Raw genomic sequence first — 14,988 nt, 5'->3', positions numbered from 1 at the left:
AGCAGCAGTGCTATCTTCAGACTGCAGCCTCAGCCTCTGTCCTTCTCAGTTTTCCCAGTTCCCAAGGGCCTCCATATCAGCATAGTTTCTATAAGAGCCCCCTTTCCTCTAACCAAGGCTTATTTTTCCAGTCTGGAACCCTGTTACCTCTCATTTGAACCCCTGCGATGAATCCAAGAAGTCTCTGTTGACCACATGTCCTTCTCCAGATAGGCTAGAATCCTCTAATGTGCTGTCCTCAGTGGTAGCCACTAGCCACACAAGGCTATTGAGCTCTTGAAATGTGGCTAGCCCGAAGAGATGTGCTGTAATTTTAAAATACACACTGGGTTTTAAAGACTTGGGACCAAAAACAAACAAAACAAACACACAAAAATGGGAGTGGTGTGTACAAAATATCTCAATAAATCATATATTTATTATGGATTGAAATGGTACCATTGGGTGCATACTGGATCAAGTAAAATATATTGTTAAAATTAATGTGCCCATTTTTTTTTTACCTTTTAAAATGTAGCATCTAGGGGCACCTGGATGACTCAGTTGGTTAAACATCCAACTCTTGACTTTGGCAAAGGTCATGATCTTAAAGCCTAAGGTTGGACTCTCTGCTGATAGTGTAGAGCCTGCTTGGTATTCTCTCTCTCCCTCTCTTTCTGCTTCTCCCTTGCTTGTACTGCCTCTCTCTCAATCTCTCAAAATAAATAAACATTAAAAAATGTAGCATCTGGAACATTGAATATTATACATGTGATTCATATTGTATTTCTATTGGACAACATTGGTCTACTTTATCTCATTTCTCTCATTTATTTGTATCATTATATTTAATAATTCCTGTTATAAGTATTATTTTGCTTATCTCCTCTTAATGGACAGCCTCTTAAAGACTTCTGTAGGGCTTGTACCTTCTTGCATGTTGTAGGTATATTGTATGTCATATCAGTGTATCCAGGTCTTAAAGTTCCTTCTTATTGAAGGAACAAAACTCCTAATTTATCGTTTTGCTCACCTGCAGTGGGCCAGGATTCCCTCCTTTCATTTTAACCCTTCCTCTGAGACCCAGTCCTTACGTTTTCACATTTTCAAAATGGCAGCATGGTGACCCATGGAGGCTGAGTCCTATACTTAGTGAACAGGCAGTAGCTCTTGAGCTCTAGCCCTCCAACCTCATTTGACTCCTGAGCCCTTGCTCTTAACAATTGTGACAGAACTCCCGGTTCTCATGTCATTTCCTCCCATATACCTCTGAGAGCTCAGATTCCATCAATCTCTGGACCAGAGTTTTTAATGGATTCCCATTGCCCATCAGGTGAAGTTTTGATTCCTAATATTGGAACTCAAAGCCTGTCACGTTAACAGGGGTCTGCACTGCCTAGTCCCAGAGAATGCCACTGCTATTATATCTGATGTAAGTGTACCCCCCTGTAGATATGCATGCAGCAGTCCTGCCAGCCAGGACCCAGACTTTCTAAATGAGGCGAAACCTCCATCCAGGGAAGGTTGCTGTGTCTTAGCACTGCACAGACTCAACAGGCTCTGGTAGGCATGGAAGACCTTTATAGGCTATTGCCAGCCTCCTGTTTTATGGGAAGGAGAAAGTCAGTCTCAGATGAAGAAGAATTTTTTTTGTAAGTTTGCACAATTTTTCAGTGGCAGAACCTTTGCTAGAACACAAGTGTCTTGACTTTTGTTGTCAGGGTCTCCCTATGGCCCCACTGTTTCTTGGAGAGTCAGTAATGAAGAAGGCATTTCTATGTATGAACAAATGATCTCCACAGCTACAGTACTTCACCCTTTATCCGAAGAACCATCTAACTCTTTCTTCTTGATTATTATAGTTTATTAGGTTTGCTCTCTGAGGATAAAAGAAAGGATTCAATTTAGCACACTATAGGAGGCCTATTGTCATTTGATGTATGGAAACTCTTGAACAGAAGATCATTAGGGTGAGGTCCATGGAGACAGCAGTTGGAGACCAGTCCTTAATTGCCAAGATTTTCAGAGAATGGGGCCATGCCTTATGCCAAGTACATGGCTTGGGGACCAGAGACCATGCTTGTTTCTATTTGGTTACTAACTGGCTTGCTCATAACTTTGATTTCACCAAAACTCTGGCCCTAGATGATGGCTACTTCATCCCCCTCAGCATCAAACTGGAAGCATTTCAGTCAGCCATGACTTGAGATGGGCATGGAAGCTTCAGATGTTAGAGGCTGTGGAGATAGGTGTTTACTTGGAAGAAGCTAGAGTGGATAAGCACTAGAAGACTCGAATGATACGGTACGAACAGACCAGAATGATATGGAGTGGGATAAGTACTAGAAGACAGAAGGATATCAGCAGAGATGTGCTTCCCAATTCCTTGGTGCTTGTGGAAGTGTCTTGTTTGCACAGATCCCATTAGACCATTATCCATCTCCTTAGACAACTGTCTCACCATTGTTCAGATAGAGTCTACAGATCAGAGACACACAGCAGCTTATGGATCCCTGGTGTCCATCCCAGGCCTGGCGCTGTGACATGTTATTGCTGAATGAAGAAATTGATAAATAAAGCAAGTTTTATAGATATTTACTGTTATGAGGCAAAAGGGAAATTTACATACAGGCCTTTGATACCACAAATGAAGCTACATTATGTTGAACATCTGTTTATCATTGCCATTTTTGCCCTAATTTTCCCTCAGGTATTTTAGCTCATGCAAAAAAAAAAAAAAAAAAAGAAAAGAAGATCTTTCTGTTTCCACACATTCATATACAGTGTTTATTCAGTCTGAGATGACACAGCTGCCATGACTTCCTGTATGTGTTGATATATTTTATTCATCTTAATGATTAACATTTTAAAAAAATATTACAGTAGAAAAAGACTGTCTTAAGGATTGAGTAGAGCACAAGTAATAAGTTCTTTATTGCACACATTATATTTAATCATCTTATTAATGGAAGTTTACTTATTTATTTGAAGAGATAATAATCACTGAATGATTCTACGTGTTTAAGGTCTGGGAACTTAAATTGGGTTCTGATGATTTTTTGTGGCCATTAGATCCTGAAAATATAAAAGCTGATTGTACATATTTTAAAAATAAATGAAATTCATATGTAACTGATTATTTTCAATATCAAATGCGAGTTTGGAGCTGAGATGGTCCTTCAAGATGCATCATGCAATCTTGTTACACTAAGATGAGGAACATGGACTCCCAGAGTTTGGGAGTCAGGTAAAGTCAAAGCATGGATTTTGCTCTCACATAAACTTGAATTTGAACTGCAGCCTTGCTAGTGATTGAGGGTGTGACTTTAGGTGATTTACTCAACCACTCTGAGCCTCACTTTCCTTTTCGATAAGATTTGGGTGATATTTACATACAAGTTGTGGTAAATATACAATTAAATGGCTATGTACCAAGCCTTGAGTATCTTGCCCAGCAATAGAAAAATCAAGCACCTGGTCAAGGATGATCCCTGCTATCATTGTCCAATTTTATTTAGCCTGTAACTGATGGAACCAGGATTTGGACCCAGGTCTGCCCAACACCAGGCAGTGAGTGATCTTTTCACTTTCAGAGCTAACAATCATGTGGTTCTCTATTTCTTTTTTTCTTTTTTCTTTTTTTTAAATGTTTTATTTATTTCTAGGAGAGAGAGACAGCGTGAGCAGGGGAGGGTCAGAGAGAGAGGGAGTCACAGACTGAAACAGGCTCCAGGCTCTGAGCTGGCAGTCAGCACAGAGCCCGACGCGGGGCTCGAACCCACAAACCGCGAGATCATGACCTAAGCGAAAGTCGGAAAGTCGGACGCTTAACCGACTAAGCCACCCAGGCACCCCATGGTTCTCTATTTCTTAGAAGAAGAGAATCGGGCTTAACATTGCAGTAGTTTTAAAATGCCCACTCGCCCCTAGATAATGTACGGTCATCGATAAGGGGCCCTATTTGCTGCATACTTTGACATTTGAATTTGGTATTAGATCATGGAGCAACAATGGCCCTTTTGCAGTCTTTGCTGTGTGTTTTGCACCTGAGCAGAAGCGATTATTATCCCAAGCTCATGCTTTGCTCCAAGTGAGAAATCAGGGAAGAAGAAATATGATTCAGTAGTTCTTATACTTCCTCTCCCCATTCTCTGTGATTTCCACAGACATGGCATAATTCCTGTGATTTGATTTGAAACTAGAGACCAGCTCAGTGCTGAGTGATGAGATCTGAACGGGGAATAAAATATGCTTGAATTAATTTGCATAATAGAATCCGATTGGTTACAAAGCTGTGTTTGTTGAAGTGGAGAGCAGAGCCCCGGAGCTCCCCTGCAAGGGGACACTGCACATGCAGAATGGAGTTTTGAGTTCTGGCGTGGGCCTCGATAATATTCTTAATGTAATGATAACCTGCCTTTAACTGTAAATTAGCTCCCTGAAAATGAAAAGAACAGGTCAGCCTGTCTGATCCTTCCAGCTCTGTGGGGAGGAGAAAGCTGAAAAACCAAAGCTGCTTGCTTTCTGCTAAGCACTTCTGTCTTTCTTTCTCTACCCGATAACAATTTCCAGCAGGAGTCCAAATATACTTAAACACCCGTATATGTCATTTTCTTTTACGGAGACAAAAGCAGGCACAGCAAGAGGGTTTTATGCTCAAGGCGCAATAGCTTATGACGGGCTATCTGCTCTCAAAATAGAGGGGCGAGCCTTCCACTTAGAGCTGGTGGTTTTGCAAATCCATTTTCCTGTCATGTTATTACTCCTGTGACTTTCAACAACATTTATTTTTCCTTCTAAGCAATATGCTCCCACCATAAAGTCCTCCTATATGTTTTAATGAAACCCCAATGCTTAGACATCCTGGTACACTGCTAAAAAGTCCTTTAATGGAAGGATTGTTGGAGAATCGCCTTGGGGGTTTTTATTAAAACCAATTAGAACACTGATATATTTCCCTAATTATTACCAATGCCAAGGTCTTCTTAGGAGGGCAGCCTCCTATTAATTTTCATGTGTGATTCCTGCAAACTCTCTACCATTGAATACATCAATCAGATCTCTAGATTTTAGAAGCATTTCTTTAAAGAAAAAAAAATGAATCTCCTTGAACACACTTTTTAAAAGTATGCATTTAGAAATTCTGAAAAAGCATTTAAAAATAAAAAGCAAGGATTAACTTTTGAGTAATGTGTTGTTTAAGGACCTAGTTGTACTGTGCTGTTGATGGACTGATGTAATTACTTCCTGTTCATCTTCACTTTTGTCACTGCTATAAAATGCTCTATCTTCCTCTTCTGGTTTGGTTTTACTATTTTAGACACCCCTAGTGCCACCAAAACTTAAATTATTATCATTGTAAGACTAGTATGTGTGTATCAGGATATGTGTCTGTGTTTGGTCTGCAGCCTTCTCTTCTTTGAAGGGTGATATGGGGCACAGGACTGTAGGCGATAAGGATGCAGATCTTGGAGCCAAATATCCAGGGTTCATGTCTCAGCTCTTCTACTTGCTGGTTCTGTAACCATGGGCAAATTACTCTTTGCTATATCTCAGACTGCTTACCTATAAAATGGGAAGGGCGATAACACTATTTTCTGGGGTTATTATGAAAATTTGATGACTCAACTCATGGAAAGCACTTAGAAGAGTGTTAGGCAGATAATAACCATGTACAAATACTAACTTTTATTACTATTTTAATCAGAGTCATATTATTAGTATATACGAAGTTTTAATGTTGGTGTATCTAGCTTACAGTATCCATACCACAGTTGCCATATCATTTCTTTATGGATTCAGACATGAACAAATGATGGGAGTTGGTATTGTTCACTAGTTACAAACACAGACTCCAGAGCCAGATGGCATGTGTTCACATCCCAGCTCTGCTCTCTCCCAGAAGCATAGCCTCACACAAGTCGCTTCATTTATCCAGGCCCAAGCTTCCTCATCCTTTATAACAAGAATATTCATAGTACCTATTCATAAGTTTGTTATAGAAATAAATGGCTGAATTCCTATTTGTAAAGTTTTTAGAACAATAGCTAGAAAAAGCTTTTAGTAAGTGAATTTTCATTCTGAAAATTAATACATTTTCTATATTACGTCTTAAAATTCATCTTATACGTGCCTGAGGCTAATAATTAAAATAACTTTACATATTACATTTAGTTATATAAGCACTTTGAAATAATGGGTTTAATGGATTACTTTTATTTATTTTATTTTTTTAATTTTTTTTAAATTTATTTCTAGGAGACAGAGAGAGAGGGAGAGAGAGAGAGACAGCGTGAACAGGGGTGGGTCAGAGAGAGAGGGAGACACAGACTCTGAAATAGGCTCTAGGCTCTGAGCTGGCAGTCAGCACAGAGCCCGATGTGGGGCTTGAACCCACGAACCGTGAGATCATGACCTAAGCGAAAGTCGACGCTTAACCGACTAAGCCATCCAGGTGCCCCATTTATTTTAATTTAAAAATATTTATTTATTTTTGAGAGGGAGAGAGAGAGAGAGCACACATGTGGGAGAGAGGCAGAGAAAGAGGGAGAGGGAGACAGAGGGTCCCAAGCGGGCTCTGCGCTGACAGCAGAGAGATCCTAATGCAGGGCTAGAACCCAGGAAACAGGAGATCCTGACCTAAACTGTAGTTGGACACTCAACTGACTGAGCCACCCAGGTGCCCCTCGATGAGTTACTTTCATTTTCTTTTACTATATTTTTTAACGTTTAGTTATTTTTGAGAGACAAAGAAAGACAGAGCACAAGTGAAAAAGGGGCAGAGAGGGAGACACAGAATCCAAAACAGGCTCCCGGCTCTAAGCTGTCAGTACAGAGCCCGACGCGGGGCTCGAACCCACGAACCGCAAGATCATGACCTAAGCGAAAGTCGGACGCTTAACCGACTAAGCCACCCAGGCGCCCCCTCAATGAGTTACTTTTAAAAACAAGTTGTTTTTGCTATTCTTTCCAAGAGAAGAAAATAAAAAACTTCATCTTTTCAATAGTGGGTTTGTTGTTTATTGATTATGTGGAAACTCTTAAATTCATTAGTACCATGCTAGAATTTTTTATCAAGGGAAAAGAGTTGTCATCTAGTTTTAACACTTCTGGTGTCAGAAATAATTGTGCTTTACAGCAAAATGGCAGCCAGAAGAAAGAGGTGCAGAAATATGAACTTTAATTAAACCCTTTCTTTCAAATATACTTCACAGTTTATATGCAAGAATAATTTATCACCATGTGAATGAACACTTAATACTTGGCATGGTGTAAAATGGACTGGGATCTTCTCACACCATATGGTCTTTTCTGTTGCTTCTTCTTAAGATTCTATGATGGCAGTATTAAGTTTACACTTGAAGTATGTGGCTCAAACCATACGTTCAACTTTTATTGATGGCTTGTTGTCAAAGTGCAGACACTAGACCTGTAATTATGTATAAGGTATAATCCCAACCATGAAGATGCATCCAGTTTAGTAAGGAGACAGTGTGTGAATCAGAAGAAATCCCCAACAATCTCTCACTGGAGCTCCAAACATGAATATGAAACTGAAAGCCATTTGTAGAAAACATCACCCAACAGCTTCATTTTAGAGAGAATCTACTAATGCGGGAATGATGAGGTCCCATGACAAGCTACTGGCAGATTCTCAACCATATATCTGGCTTCCTGACTTAAACCCAGGGATCTTTCTGTTGCTTCACATTGACTCATTTTGTGATCTAACTGCTTCTGGATCCCTAACTGTGCTCTTTCCACAGAGTCAGTTTGGATTGCAAGAAACTGCATTTGATGTATTATTAATATGCCCGAGTCTGAGGATGAAGCTGTTAAATGATGACACTGCCTTTTCAATCTTTGTCTCTCTTCCACACAGCCTTTCACATACTCTGAAATGTCTGTCTACAACAAGTATTTGACTCTGTATTCCTTGAAAACAGACTAATAGAATACATCATACTGTATACTGGGGACAGTGATAGACACCTGAAAACCTAGATATATTTTCCCATATTACAAAGGAGGCAGAGAAGCTTGGGTTGTTAAAGTCAAAGACCATCAGAAGGAACGATGTTCTGCTCTAACAAATTAGAATTCCACCAATTTCTTTATTTTCTAGACTACTAAGACCAGATGGCTATGGTATCCCCATGTAACTCTTATTCCTCAATCCCTCTCTTAGAGAAAAGCACCTCACCATCCTTTTCTGGGCATCTCAATATGTAAAGCAAGAGCACCTCCTTCTACTGAATGAGACCTGAAGGCCTGGATTGCGGCACTCTAGGATGAAAGGAAGTGACCTGGTGTGTGCCCCACTCTGTATGCAGCCCCATATGTGTGCAGGAATTCTTCTCATCCTCATTGTCGAGATGAGACCACGTCCAGAGCCTCAGAGTGGCTGACTGAAATGTTCAAGGTCATCTCTATTATAAGATATAGAAGTGATATTCCAACCCAGGTCTATCTGATCTCCAAATCTAGGTACATTCCACTATGCCAAGATTCAGGATGCTTCCTTTCTGTTCTCTTCCCCGCACCACCCCCCCACTACCACTACCTTCATACTGGATAGCTAAAAATTAAATTATTTTTTGACAATGCTCAACAAGCTCACCAGTTTCATTTAGACCCACTAGTGCTAAAATGAAGTATCATCCTCAGTATCAATGTGTTACCCTGAATCCCCAACAATCTTCTGTGATTCACCTCTTTCGGTGGTGAGTGTGGTAATGGGGATTGCCTGGTTCTGGGAGCTGGGGTTTCTGCTGGAGTTTTGGTGGCACACCAAGGGAAGGAGATAATTGTCCAGAAGAAAATGCAGGGCGCTAAGAAGGAGAACAAGCATGGGGAGTTCCAAAGGGGATAATTACATTTCCAGCACCAGCAAGACTAAGTCTAGTGAAGAAGTCCAGGAACCCAAGGCACAAATTAAGGACCTGAGCAACTGTAGGTCAGAAACCCACAAGGGGTGTGGAAGGCTCATCTTTCTACTAACGAGTAGCTGAGCCATTGCTGAGTGACAGGAACAAGACCTTTGGAGTAGTCAGTGGGGGTGCTTTTGTATTTTGCATCTCTTGTTTGGAAAAAGCTTGCAAAGTATCTTTTTTAAGACTGCCAGGTTAAGGAAGGATCTTCAGCTTCTTGGGTAGACCTTTGATCAAATAAGAGCAAATCTTGTTCATTAAATTGACTCTATAGCATTGATTGATCCACCAATGAGAACTTGATTGATTATTTCATTGCCAAGTGTTTTAGTGACCATGAGTAGTTTTTGAGGATCTGCCCAAACCTCCTTTCTCTGGCAGGGTCCATCTTTGCCTTTCTCCTTCCTTATACGGAACAGTCAAGCCAATCAGCGTTGGGATATGCTGTGCTTATGCAGAGCCCCAGGCTTTGAGTCATGCTGTTCCTCCTGAATGACCAACCAATCCACTCCCTTCTTATCGGGGGTGGAGCACAGCCAGCCTGTACTCCAAGAGTCTCCCATAACTGCCCTCACTCTCTGCCATCTCCACCCTCAATCCCCATGGATGAGCTGTTCCTCTCCTGGACTCCCATAATCCAATCCATAATGTCCTAAGTTTCCTGATTATGAAAACATACCCTAGCACAACTCTGATTAATAATAATAATAACAGATAAATATGGAGTGCTTGCTGTGTACCAGACATTGTGCTCAGAGATTTGGAGGCATTAATCACGTAATCCCTGTGTCAGCCTTGCAGTGAGTACAGTTAGCATCCCCATTTCATAAATGAGCAAGCTGAGCTTAAAGAGCTGGGGTTTACCCCAAACCTGTAGCTAGTCCGTGGTAAAACTGACACCGGAACCCTGGCAGCTGAATTCCACGGCACATGTGTTCGTCCTCATGTAGACCTTAAGGGATTTCTTTGTGTGTTTCTCCCACCAGCCATGTGACAAGCTGCAAGAGAGAGCAGGGACTATTTCTTACTCAGCCTGTCCCTTCACTAGCCAGAATGAAGTGCTCCTGTGACCCAGTGTTTATGGGATGGGATTGGAATGAATTGGGGATGGAGCCCGCAGCTAATCTGACCTTTCTCTCTGCCTGCAGAAGCCGAATGGGGAAGTGGGCAGCCCTGACGTGATGTGCTCAGCCAGCAGAGACATTCCATTCCGAGAGAGGTCTGCCTGACACGTCTGGGAGGCCACCATCAGCCAGGCCACCACAGGGCTGGTGAAGGGGTGACAGCCGCATTCTCCCGTGCCTACCACGTAACCAAAAATGAAGGAGCACTACTGTTTACAAGCTGCCCTGGTGTGCCTGGGTGTGTTGTGCCACAGCCAGGCCTTCACCACCGAGCGGCTGAGCCACCTGCGACCCTCATTCCATGGGCACCACGAGAAGGGCAAGGAGGGGCAGGTGCTGCAGCGCTCCAAGAGAGGCTGGGTCTGGAACCAGTTCTTTGTGATTGAGGAGTACACCGGGCCTGACCCCGTGCTCGTGGGCAGGGTAAGGTTGCCGCTCTGTGGCGTTTGTCTCTCTCTGAACCGTTCCAATAGGAGGGTATGGCCAAAAAAAAAAAAAAAAAAAAAAAAATTCTAGGTGGGGAAACACTAATGGTGCTTCAGTAAAAAAACATGAAATCAAGGTTGAAACAGCCTTTCAGGGGCACCTGGGCAGCTCAGTCGGTTAAGGATGTGATTAGGCTCAGGTCATAAACTCGTGGTTCATGAGTTTGAGCCCCTGTTGGGCTCTATGCTGACAGCTCACAGCCTGGAGCCCGCTTCTGATTCTGTGTCCTCATCCTCTCTGTCCTTCCCCCGCTCGTGCTCTCTCTCTCTCACTCTCTCCCTTCTCTCTCAAATTTAAACATTAAATAAATAAATAAACAGCCTTTTAGACATTTTTATTTTTCAATTCATAGACATCCATGTTAAGAATACTTAACGTTTTCCACTGAATGTTATACCATTGAACTCCATTTGTAATGGCTGTACAAGAGTCTACTGAATGAACCGTTATTTAGTGGCCCATTCTCCATTTCCCTGCCCACACCCTATCCCCAACTCAGGTGCCCTTCTCTACTCTTTATGAGAGCTTGCTTTTTTGTATTACACACATTAATTTATTCATCAGTCTCCCCTACTGGACTGGCCCAGTGTCTTGTGTCCCGAGGTCCTGGTACTAAGCCCAGTTTTGGGGAAACCTATGTAAATATTTGATGAGACGAATGGATGGGTCTTAAGAATGGATGGGATTTTATCCACTTCAGCTTAGGGATTGCAAAACCCAGTTAGGATGAATTAAGGGTCCTAGGAGCATTCATACTCTGCATTCTCTTTGTAACCCTTCCATAAAAGTGCAAAAGTAAAAAGTCCAAACTACATTAAAAAATTTATTGACCCTTATCATTTATGATAAAACATGCAATCATCTTTCAGAGAGGATAGTGACATTCACTACAAAGAGATAAGTGTTCATCTACATAAGAATGAACACCTAGGGGCGCCTGGGTGGCTTAGTCGGTTAAGCGTCCGACTTTCGCTTAGGTCATGATCTCGCGGTTCGTGGGTTGGAGCCCCGCATCGGGCTCTGTGCTGACTGCCAGCTCAGAGCCTGGAGCCTGTTTCAGTCTGTGACTCCCTCTCTCTCTGACCCTCCCCTGCTCATGCTGTCTCTCTCTCTCTCTCTCCCAGAAATAAATAAAACAAAACAAACAAACAAAAAAAAAAGAATGAACACCTACTATACTCAGAGAAAGAGCTAAGCAAATGGTAAACTAGCATAAAATAGTGCCTGACTTCAAACAGTTCAGAGGTTAGTAAAAAGGCACACTTATCTAACCAATTAAATTAAAAAACGAAAAACTAAACATACGGTAAAGACTAGGATATTGAAGAAATTCAACAGAAGTGATTATACATTTACATGGTAATGTTTGGGAGGGATGAAGGAATATTTTATAAAGAACATGGTAATAACTTATAACCTGAGAGATGAGTAGCAGTTATCCAGTGAAGGGGGAAAAGGGCAAGAATAGATCTGGAGGGTGCTAATTTCTGAGCCTTGTATATTCCGAGGAGTTATTTCAGCTGTGCTTTAACATGAGAGCAGTAATCCATATTTACGTAATTCATAGTAGCATCTCAGTAATGTTCAAGGCTGAGAAAGTGCCTTTTCAAAGTGATGTATCAAACGAGTTTCATTCATATATACCCCAAAATGGAGACTATACTCAAAATAGAAGTAGTCTTGGAAAATGGGAACTCAGGGAAATGACTGGCATGTGAATTCCCTGCATGAGGAGATGGGCTCTGCGCCCAGAGAGGAAGACGAGACTTCAGTCATGTCAGGGGCTATGCAACTTGAACAGCACAGAGAGCTGTGCACATGAGTTTTTGTGAGAATATAGAACCTTCTCCTGAGGGCTTTCTCAGTGGAGAACAGTGTATGTGTTAGCTTGGAGGAATGTCGGAGAGACAGGACCTGGAGAGCCATTTCCTTATCGGGGTGGAGCAAGCACTTGTCAAACTCACTAAAAGGGAGCATAGGACAAAACATGGAGAAAAGGAAGCAGTGAATAGGCTTTGAAATCTTGGCACCTGAGATTGAGTGTGAGATGTCCAATTGGAGGGGAGAAGAAGAAAAAAGTGGCTATATTCTATGGATCTTCCTTTTGAGATAATGTGGAGATATATCTATATATCTTTATCTATATCATCTATCTATCTAGAAAGGGAATGACTAGATGGGATAAATAGAGGGAATAGACTAGATGACCTTTGATTTGACAACATTCAAGGTTGAGCGCTTTACAATGCTCTGAAAAAGTAGAATTTGGCAAGCGACAGACTTTCAGATTTCTTGCAGGAAGCACAGTCTATGTCACGCTGTGCCCTGCAGAGGGGGAAGCCATCAGTCTTTGGCATTAGGAATTGGCTGTTTATGCCTCAGCAACTGGTCCCCTGATAGATGGAATGGTTTCCCAAACTGCTTTTTTGTGTCGAACCTAATAAATAGTGTTGTCAGTTGTATAGGTCATCTTTGTTGGAGAGAGAAAAAGAAGGAATTTATATCCAACTTTCAAATCCAAAAACAAAGTAGAGAAAAATAATGAGTGCTATATGTTTACATTTTTGCAGTTATTTGGTTGATCATCAACTAAAATCTGTTTAAGTCTCAAGAAACTTGCCAAGCTCACATGCAATACATGAAAGCCCAGAGAAACTTCCCTTGTAAACACTCACATTAAAATAAGCATTTATTTCCTTGTTTTTCATTCACAAGACTGAGTGCCTAACTTTTGTCAGGTCTCAGGCAGAGAAAACGAGCAAATACAAACTGTCTGGGGGGTCGGGGAGAAAGCCAGCAGAATGGCGGCAGGGATCCTGCCCTCACTATGGAAATTGTGTAAAGATCGGAGCAATTTTGTTCATCCTTTAGAGGCCACTAAACAGCTTCATATTATACTTACAAACTGCCTTATTCATCAGAAATGTATTAACCATCATTTCATGACAACACATCGCTTATTATGAATAACAAGTTCTGAAGGAAAGCATGTTTTTTTCTTTAAATTTTCTGAGAAGCACTGAACTAAAATCAAAATGGTCTTATGATTTGTACCTCCAGGTATCCCCCTGAGCTGAAATATTTGGTGTTTCACTGAGGTGCTGCAAATCAATTAGATATTTTTTGGGGAAATTTAAACAATACAACATCTTTTTTAAAAGTACTGTGTGATATCTTGCTTTGTGATTCTGAACAGCTCCTTAGTTCTTAGTTTCCTAACAATAATAATTAAAATGGTATTAATAATAACATTTAAATGATATTACTAATAATATCAGTGTGAAAATATCATTGCTAATGAATAATATTATCAATGCCATTTGAATAAAGCTTTTTGGTTTACACTGGGTTTTCTTACATAGTAGTTGGGACCAAGTGCTTTTTAGCCGCTTGGCTAGCCTTGAAGCCTATGAGAATGGTCAAAGCAATGCTTATCTCTTCCCAGAAAGTGCATAATGAGGGGCAGAGGTACTTAAATTAAGATGAAAGCTTCAGACATTGAGATGACATCAAGGGAAGGTAAGGAATTCACTGCTACAGGAAAATCAGATGTGGTCTTTGAGTGAGTTCCATGTTATGAAACACAGAGCAGAGTCCAGGCATAGGATGGGTAGTCAGGAGAATAGGACAATGTCCTGGCCCCAACCAGTGTGGATTTAGGCAAGTGCCGTCATTTCTCCGGGCTCTTTCAAAGGAGGGGGGGATCCTAAAGATACGTAAGACTCTCTCAATAGACTAAGACGCTTCATATTTATCAACCCATCCCACCCACCGCATGCCTATGATCAGCATGAGAGCTTCTTCCAGGCAGGCCACATTCCCAGACCCTCATACCTCATGCGCCTCACAGTAGGTCTTCTGGAAAGGTCTGGTCAATGAACTGCTTGTAGTAACAAAAGCCTGGAAGCAGCCTCAGTGTCCTTTGAAAGAGTAAAGCAAAAATGAGATGATAGCATCCAAGCAGTGGGTGAGGTTGATCGATATGTAGCAGTCAGGAAGTTCACCTGAAGTTACTGTTAGAGGAAAACAGGTGGAGAGTGATGTGGCACTATGACACGTCATGGCATAAATATAAACGATGGCATTTAGGAATCTATACAGATATTCTTGCTTATGCATAAACTGTATCTTAGAGGATTCACAGGAAACTGGTAACAACTGTTGTGTCTGAGCAGAGAAACTGAAGGAGTGGGAATCAGACCTGAGAAGACTTGCCTATGGCATAGATGTTTGTTTTTTTAAATTTTTACGCCATCTATGTGTTTCTATCAAAATAACTATTAATATATGTGTATATGTATATATATTTCGCTTGTGTGCATATTTGTGTAAATATGCCCATATACTTTGTATGTGTGCATATTTGTGAGGGAGAGCGTGAATCTTAGAATTTAAAAAATTGAGGGTTCAAGTCTGAATGCTGGCTTCACCTCTCCCAGCTGTGTGACCTTGGCCAAGGAAATTCTCTT

General features: G+C 41.3%; 1 protein-coding gene across 3 annotated transcripts in view; it reads left to right on the top strand.

Moving 5' to 3' along the window:
• Positions 1 to 14,988, top strand: part of CDH11 (cadherin 11) — a 154,965-nt gene that overhangs the window by 94,819 nt on the left and 45,158 nt on the right. Inside the window, exons 3-4 of one of the 3 annotated variants that reach the window (XM_039247653.1) lie at positions 8,168 to 8,288; positions 10,058 to 10,456. In XM_039247653.1, the coding sequence (XP_039103584.1) occupies positions 10,229 to 10,456 (228 nt within the window). In that variant the 5' untranslated portion in view covers positions 8,168 to 8,288; positions 10,058 to 10,228. The other 2 variants (XM_039247654.1, XM_039247652.1) reach the window with 2 other exon arrangements.

The sequence above is a fragment of the Hyaena hyaena genome, unplaced genomic scaffold (genome assembly GCF_003009895.1).
Source record: "Hyaena hyaena isolate Hyena2069 unplaced genomic scaffold, ASM300989v1 scaffold_301, whole genome shotgun sequence".
Lineage (NCBI taxonomy): Eukaryota > Metazoa > Chordata > Mammalia > Carnivora > Hyaenidae > Hyaena > Hyaena hyaena.
Note: the sequence above shows the minus strand (reverse complement) of the source record. Positions and strands in the feature narration are given on the sequence as shown.